Raw genomic sequence first — 9,508 nt, forward strand, 5'->3', positions numbered from 1 at the left:
AAAACTCTCTTAGAGTATTTAATTATTCATTTATCAAATACTCATAGAATTTAAACATAGAATTTAAACATAGAATTTAAGAGAATTCTAATTTCAATATAAAAATTCTTAATGCATCTATTTATGCATAAAAATCAACTTCAATGGGAATAACTCTTTTATATATAAAAAATCCTTTTATACATCTATTTATGTATAAATCAAATTTAATAGGAATAACACTTTTAAAAAAAAGAATTTCTTTATGCATAAAAATCAATTTTTATAAAAATAACGCTTCTATAATAATAAAATTCCTTTATGCATCTTTCTATGCATAAAAATCAAATTTAATAAGAATAACACTTTTGTAATAAAAAATTTCCTTTATGCATCTTTCTATGCATAAAAAACAAATTTAATGATAATAACACTTTTGTAATAAAAAAAGTTCCTTTATACATCTTTCTATGCATAAAAATCAAATTCAATGAGAATAACACTTTTGTAATAAAAAATTCCTTTATGCATCTTTCTATGCATAAAAACCAAATTTAATGAGAATAACACTTTTATAAATAAAAAAATTCCTTTATGCATCTTTCTATGCATAAAAACCAAATTTAATGAGAATAAAAATTTTGTTATAAACAAAATTCCTTTATGCATCTTTCTATGCATAAAAATCCAATTTAATGAGAATAACACTTTTGTAATTAAAAAAAATACCTTCATGCATCTTTCTATGCATAAAAATCAAATTTTTGAGAATAACACTTTTGTAATAAAAAACGTTCCTTTATGCATCTTTCTATGCATAAAAATCAAATTTAATGAGAATAACACTTTTGTAATAAAACAAATTCCTCTATGCATCTTTCTTTGCATAAAAATCAATTTTAATAATTATTATCAGTGATATCCATGCATATTCATAGGTGAATATGTACATGGAGTAATTAGAATATTTCTTTTAGATGCAAAAATGGTGGGAATTACTCTTTTGGAATAACATAAAAACAAACTTTCTTTTTCACAAAATTCTAGAAACTTTTGCCATAACCTCCTTTGTATGGCTGACCATTTCTCATTTTTATCATTTTTATTTAACTTAAATTAACCCAAATTAGATTTATAGAACTCTAATCTACACAATTTTCTAAATTCAAGAGAGTAAACAATAAAAAGATTTTAATTAATCCTTTAGTTAATCTTTCTAGAATTGAGAAAGATTGGAATGTAAAGAGGAGAAGGGGGTGGCCTTTTTATCAAAGGCATAGCATTTGAATTTAATTTAACATGCAAAATATAAAAATTAAGAAAACCATAGATTCTTCGTTAAACAAGTAAGAAAATTAGCTTACATGGAGCTTGTAAGCTCTCCTTTGGCTTGAGGGATTGAGGGTTCTACTCTTGTTTGAAGCAAGAGGGGCCACCAATTCAGTTTGGAGAGGATAGGCCAAAAACAATTGAATTATTAAAAAATTCAATGTAGATGGCTCAGGATAGGAGAGCAGAGTAACAGTGCATAAACACCATTAAGCTTTTACAAAACGGAAGGCTTCTATTTATAGGAAAAATTGAGCCTCTAACCAAGCAAACTGATTCTAGAATTTTTCAGATCGGTTTGGTCAAATTTTGACCATTTTTGGGTTAGTTCAGCTTACTTTTTGGATCTAGTTTTGAAATAGGAGAGAGGAGAGATGAAAATATCTCATTTTATTGATTAAAAATTGGGGGTAATGATGAGAAAAAGGAGCCTACTTCATGAGGGGAGATCCCCACACTGAGGTCAAAATTTAATTTTTTAATTCTTTTCTTTGGTCCTTAGTCCACTCTTCATCTTATGTGAGCATTTACTCATTTTTGGGGGGTTTTTCTTTTATTCTTCAATTTATCTCCTCCCTACATTTGGATTAATCTTTTTAGTCCATAGGAACCTTAATTGGACGATAATCCAAAAATTTCTAAAAGTCTGCACCCTTAGGCTAAGGTCCTTTAGACTATTCTCAATTAATTCCAATTACACATTGGAAGGTTCTTTTTGAATTTCTATTTCAGGGGAAGCCATTTTAGACACTAGGAGGATTTTTATATCAAAAAATATCTCAATTTTGAATTACCTCCCTCTAGACATTTTCTCTCTCCAAGCCAAAATAGGGTAAAATAGGATCTTTCTTTTATTTCAGAGAGGGGAATAATTATAAGATCAGAAGGGGAGGTTCTCACACCTGCACACCTCAAAAGCTGGAGGGAGGAATCTTAAATCCTACCCCACTTAAAAAACGTGAGATGTCCTCATCTCGCAAACTAAAGGACAACTCTTTCCCTTAAGATCCAACTGATTTTGGGGTTCCTTATAGTCTAGTGAACCCAACAGCATCCTGGGATAAAGATCCCTTATATAGAACTCATTATCATATAACAATTCATTCAGATCATATCATTCATATCCTTAACACAATAATGGTCCATTAGACCGAAATTTTCATCTGAACATTCCTCCATGGGAATTTCAATTATACAGGTTTTTAATTTATTGTCCCTTTAATAGCTTGATCCACTAGGTCAAGTGTTAACAGTAACAACCTGTCAGCACAATCCACTAATCTCATAGTGATTTGCTGAAGTCATTATCGTCATTCCAGTTACGAACATCATCACAGGGACTCGTCCCATTCATCCCCATTGTCGTTTTGCTCAGCTTATCGCTTTTCTACCAAAATTCAGGAATCATCATTTTTTCAATCAGAATCCAATTCAACTCATCAGTTCTCAACCAAAATTTTAAAATCATATCAACCACATTCAAATTCATCTAATCAGGATAGCATTTTTGCTTATAATTTCAAGGTCTTAGATTTACTTGTATATACTGCTAGTAAAGAGCTACAATTATACCCTCGGTATATACGAGTAGTCACGGTCCTTGGAATTATAAGGTAAATACCATTATGTCTAGGCCTCAAGTAAGTCAGGGATTTCATGCAATTGCGGTACTTCCATCTGAAGACCTAAATACTAAATTATGAATTTCAGTCTGAATATCAATTTGTATGAATTTCATCACATTTTCAACTTTTTACAATTACTTCATAAATTTTTGACATTTTTTGCTTCTTGGTTGATTAACTTTAGCCAAACTGCTCTGATACCAGAGCTGAAAGATCCCTGTCCCCACCGCGCAACGAATTCACGGGTGCTAGTAGCGGAAGTAGCACTTCTTGCACGGGGCAGGGTCCCTCGGCCTCGCCCACGAATATCCGGACAAGAGACTAATCCATCGATTCTTCCAAAACCAAACTTGAAAAAACTTCCCTCTCCCGGAAAGCACAGGCGATTTCTCCAAGATAAATTTACTCTAACGTAGTCAAGAGCCTTAACTAACAAAAGTGATCTGACCGAACCCGTAAGTCCCATAGTCAGATTAAGGAAAAGGCTTGCACTTGGATCATAGAGACCAATGCTTTTTTCCTCATTGAGAGGCACAGCCGTTGATTCTTTTCCATAGAACAATTTTTATCTAGTCCAGCCTCAGTCCCATGGGTTAGCCAACTATACCCAACCATTGTAGTGATGGGATCCATTTAAGAATTTGGTTAGGTTTTGTCCCCGGTACCAGGGAAAAGAGTTTCCAGGTCCCTTGGCCGGATATTCATACAAACTTAAAACTAGTCACACCACTTACACACCCAATATGAAATTGTCGTTTTCACAGATTCAGCTGTCTTTAAAACAATCATTTATTGAAACTATAGTATCACTAATCATAATCCTCCAAAATATCCGGTTGAATCCTAATTTTCAATTTTTCCTTCATTATTGGCAACCAGAACGCTCACCACCTAAGCACTTATTTGGGGGCCTTTTCAATAGTTCTTAGCTCATAGTACCTGGCAATATATTCACTTATAAAAATCAAAATGGAATCTCCGACGAAGATCAGCAAAATCAAGATGGAATCTTCGACGAAGTTCAGCAAAATCAATCAACAGATCCATATAAAAGATCCATGGACTCATCCGTTTTAAGGACCAGCAAGGTCAATCAACGAGATCCATGCCCAAATTTAGAAAACAACTCTTACTTCTTGTTCCAATATCTTTCACGACGTACATGTGGGTATCTTCCGCGACTCAAAGCCTGAGCACCGTATGGTCAACACCCTCTAGGATCCTTCGCAGGTCACCTAGCGCTTCACTCATAGGTCGCTTCCTTAGTCCCTCATCCACTGTATTGGAAGCTGACCATTTGGTCGTCAAGACCTCGGCCGACCTTGCTACGCGAGACGTCCTCTGTTGTCTCTCAGTCAGCTGTTGCAACTTTATCAGATAGGTCTCCACACGACCTCATTCACAAGATGGTCAAAATGCTTCCCCAGCATTTTTGACATAAAACAGTCCTTTAAAAACAGGTCATAAATACAATTTCTATAACGAACTCTTGTATTTCCACATTGTTCCACATCAATCCTCATTTATTTCATATGTATTCCCATTCTCATCACATCATTTTCCATCTCATCACAACTTTTCTCATTTATCAGATCTCATCCACTTGCATCTACCCATATCCACATCTCATCACATCATATTTAATCACATCATATATCACATCTATCCCAATTTACATCACATCTCATTAACTCACATCCGGATTCACATGACATCACATCTCATTAACTCACATCCGAATTCACATGACATCACATCTCATTCATTCACATCCCGATTCACATCACATCCCGATTCAAATCACATCACATCTATTCATGTCCATCACATTCATTTTTATCACATCCATTTACATCCATCACATCACATTCATTCATTCATATCCACCACATTCATTCTCATAACCATCCCATCACATGCATTTCATCTCATTCATCCACATCTATCTAATTGTACACATCTCATCCTATTCATCCACATCTATCCAATCATTCACATGTACGACTACTCACATCTATCCATACATTCATATCTATCACTTCACATCCACATATAGTCATGTCACATCACATTCTTTCACATAAACATACATATCCATTCTTTCACATACTCATCCACATCCATTCTTCCTATACACATCCACATCCATTCTTCACATACACATTCACATCCATTCTTTGCATACACATTCACATCCATTCTTCACATACACATCCACATCCATTCTTCACATACACATTCACATCCATTTTCATCACATACACATACACATCCACATCCATCCATCCATTCACATCTATTTGATTCTCATCACATCTATTCACATCACATTATATCCATCCATTCATTCACATCTATCTGATTCACATCACATCACATCTATCTGATTCACATCACATCTATTCAAATCACATCTCATTTCTATGCAAGTTTTCAGTTTGATTTTACAATGAGTATTTCTTGAATCGGTATCCCCAAAGCTTTTTGATCGGAATTTTGAATTTCATACCAGAATTCCTTGAATTCTATAACCTTTATCCACAGATCAATTTGAAGGGTCTCAAACTTAGTTTTAGATTCGGCGGGAGTTTTGAGTGTATTTTTCTAGATTGGTCACACCTTCTTTCCTCGAAACTGACGAAAGAGTTTGGTCTTGGTCATAGTCTGATTCAAGGTTCGAGTCGGATAGGAATTTTCCTGAACTATCTTTCCCGAAAAGGTTTGGTAATTTAGTTACTATTTTACTGAATTTCTTTCTTTGAATATTCACTTAAATAATTTCTAAATTAGTTACGAATCCCAATGAGGAATAGATAAATCATTTATTTGAATATTTCGATCTCGATAGATTTCTTGAATTCTCTTTTTACAATATAAAACGATAGAAATTTCTCTCTTAGAGTATTTAATTATTCATTTATCAAATACTCATAGAATTTAAGACAATTCTAATTTTGATATAGAAATTCTTTATGCATCTATTTATGCATAAAAAACAACTTCGGTGGGAATAACTCTTCTATATAAAAAAAATTCTTTTATACATCTATTTATGCATAAAATCAAATTTAATAGGAATAACACTTTTAAAATAAAAAGAATTTCTTTATGCATCTATTTATGCATAAAAATCAATTTTTATAAAAATAACGCTTTTATAATAAAAAATTTTCTTTATGCATCTTTTTATGAACTAAAATCAAATTTAATAAGAATAACACTTTTGTAATTTAAAAAATTTCCTTTATGCATCTTTCTATGCATAAAAATCAAATTTAGTGGGAATAACACTTTTGTAATAAAAAAAAATCCTTTATGCATCTTTCTATGCATAAAAATCAAATTTAATGAGAATAACACGTTTGTAATAAAAAAATTCCTTTATGCATCTTTCTATGCATAAAAATCAAACTTATGAGAATAACACTTTTGTAATAAAAAAAATTCCTTTATGCATATTTCTATGCATAAAAATCAAATTTAATGAGAATAACACTTTTGTAATAAAAGAAATTCCTTTATGCATCTTTCTATGCATAAAAATCAAATTTAATGAGAATAATACTTTTATAATAAAAAAATCCTTTATGCATCTTTTTATGCATAAAAAATAAATTTAATAATTATTATCAATGATATCCATGCATATTCATAGGTGAATATGTACATGCAGTAATTAGAATATTTCTTTTTGATGCAAAAGTTGTGTGAGTTACTCTTTTGGATAAATATAAAAACAAACTTTCTTTTCCATAAAATTTTGGAAAATTTTGCCATAACCTCCTTTGTATGGCTAACCATTTCTCATTTTTATCATTCTTTATTTAACTTAAACTAACCCAAATTAGATTTATAGAACTCTAATCTATATAATTTTCTAAATTCAAGAGAGTAAATAATAAAAAGATTTTAATTAATCCTTTAGTTAATCTTGCTAGGATTGAGAAAGGTTGGAATGTAAAGAGGAGAAGGGGGTGGCCTTTTTATCAAAGTCATAGCATTTGAATTTAATCCATTATCTCCAAAACATAAAAATTAAGAAAACCATAGATTCTTCATTCAACAAGTAAGAAAATTAGCTTACATGGAGCTTGTAAGCTCTTCTTTAGCTTGAGGGATTGAGGGTTCTACTCTTGTTTGAAGCAAGAGTGGCAACCAATTAACTTTAAGCTTTTACAAATGGGTTGGCTTCTATTTATAGAAAAAAATGAGCCTCTAACCAAGCAAACTAATTCTAGAATTTTTCAGATCAGTTTGGTTAATTTTTGACCATTTTTTGGTCAGTTCAGCTTACTTTTTGGATCTAGTTTTGAAATAGGAGAGAGGAGAGATAAAAATATCTCATTTTATTGATTAAAAATTGGGGGTAATGATGAGAAAAAGGCACCTACTTCATGAGGGGAGATCCCCACACTGAGGTGTCAAAATTCAGTTTTTTAATTCTTTTCTTTGGTCCTTAGTCCACTATTCATCTTATGTGAGAATTTACTCATTTTTGGGGGGTTTTCCTTTTATTCTTTAATTTATCTCCTCCCTACATTTGGATTAATCTTATTGGTCCATAGGAATTTTAATTGGACCCTAATCCAAAAATTTCTCAAAATCTGGACCCTTAGGCTAAGGTCCTTTATACCTATTTTCAATTAATTCCAATTGCACATTGAAAAGTTCTTTTTGAATTTCTGTTTCAAGGGAAACCATTTTAGACACTAGGAGGATTTTTATATCCAAAATTATCTAAAATTTGAATTATCTCCCTCTAGACATTTTCTCTTTCCAAGCCAAAACAGGGTAAAACAGGATCTTTCTTTTATTTCAGAGAGAGGAATAATTATAAGATCAGAAGGGGAGGTTCTCACACCTACACACCTCAAAAGCCGGCGGAGGCAGGAATCTTACATCCTACCCCACTTAAAAAACGCGAGATGTCCTTATCTCGCAAACTAGAGGACAACTCTTTCCCTTAAGATCCAACTGATTCTGGGGTTCCTTATAGTCTGGTGAACCCAACAGAATTCTGGGATAAAGATCCCTTATATAGAACTCATCATCAGATAACAATTCATTTAGATCATATCATTCATATCCTTAACACAATAATGGTCCATTAGATCGAAATTGGCGTGGTCTCCAAACTCCATATATAGGCAACAGCGACACGCAACCCATCGTGCCAACACAAGGGGCATCCTGCCACCTTTTATTCCACATATGTACATGCCAAAAGCATGAAAAGCATGTCTAAGACCCAAATCATACCAATGGTGCCTCCTCCACAGTCCGAACACCTCGGTGAGGTATGTATGTGGCAGTCACCAGCTAGGAATGTATTCACAATATATACATTGCATAATGATTTCCACCACCCATGAATGAGTTTGCTAGTCTTTCCAAAGACCAAGTGCACTTTTTTTGGTTTCACAAAAAATGCCTAACATAACTTGCCAACCCCCCTAGCCTGCTTGATCATTCATGAGATAAGCAGAAGCTTCCAGGGTAAACAACTGGTGCATGTCTTCCCCAGAAACCTCGTCCACACACATGACAACATCCATATTTAGATCCTCCATTTCAAGCATATCATCTTTGACAATGCATATCAAACAAGCAACATACTTCTTCAACCTGAAACCATTCACACGATATCCATGCCAATTGCCATCCAAGTCAGCAAGCTGGTAAGTGCCATTTGCAAATCTGTCCACAACCAAGAAAGGACCTTCCCACTTTATTTGAAACTTCTTTTGAAATGTATGGTCCAACCTGCTATTATACCATAATACCATATCCCCTTTACTGGTGCCTTTATCTTTGAACATCTCATTTGCCTTCTTTTGGCTTGTCTTCAACACCTGTTCATAATGTTCTAAAGCAAGATTTCTATCCAAATGCAAACATTGAAGATGCATCATCCTCTCTTGGAATGCATCTAAGCCTTCTTCACCCAACTCACACATCAACTTCAATGATGGGATTTCCACTTCAATGGGCAATAGGACCTCCTTGTTGCCAAACACCAAATGAAATGGAGAAAAACCTGTGCTTGTCTTCATTGAAGTCCTATAAGCCCACAAGGCACATGGAAGCTCCAAATCCCATGTTTTTCCATGACTTTGAGTCATCTTTGTGAGTATCCTCATTAGCTCTCCATTGAACCTTTCATTTAAGCCATTACACTGTGGATAGTAAGGCGTGGTATACTTGTGCTATATATGTAGCTTCTCACAAAGGTAATCAACCAACTCCCCATGAAATCCAAGACCCCTATGTGATAGCAACTCCAATGGCACACCAAACTTGCAACATATCTCCTCATAAACAAACTTCCCCACATCCTTACTACTAACCTACTTCACTGCCTTTGTTTTTGCCCATCTTGACAAGTAGTCCATAGCAGTGAGGATGTAGACTTTTCCTCTACCAATCATAGGCAATGGCCCAATCGCATCAAGTCCCCACTTCTCAAAAACACATCATATGCCAACATAGCATTCCTCTACCAGTCATAGGCAATGGCCCAATCGCATCAAGTCCCTACTTCTCAAACACATCATATGCCAACATAGCATTCCTCA

The 9,508-nt window shown here is 33.8% G+C and overlaps 1 protein-coding gene across 1 annotated transcript; it reads right to left on the minus strand.

Annotated features, from left to right (window-relative positions):
* Window positions 1-8,386: 8,386 nt before the first annotated feature.
* LOC147627128 (uncharacterized) lies at window positions 8,387-9,055 on the minus strand. The gene has a single exon (XM_086815243.1). The coding sequence runs from the start codon at window positions 9,053-9,055 to the stop codon at window positions 8,387-8,389; it is 669 nt and encodes a 222-aa protein (XP_086671369.1).
* Between the last annotated feature and the right edge of the window lie 453 nt (window positions 9,056-9,508).

This window comes from Cibotium barometz, chromosome 21, assembly GCF_041138505.1.
Source record: "Cibotium barometz isolate CiBa-2024 chromosome 21, ASM4113850v1, whole genome shotgun sequence".
NCBI classification, from domain to species: Eukaryota; Viridiplantae; Streptophyta; class Polypodiopsida; order Cyatheales; family Cibotiaceae; genus Cibotium; species Cibotium barometz.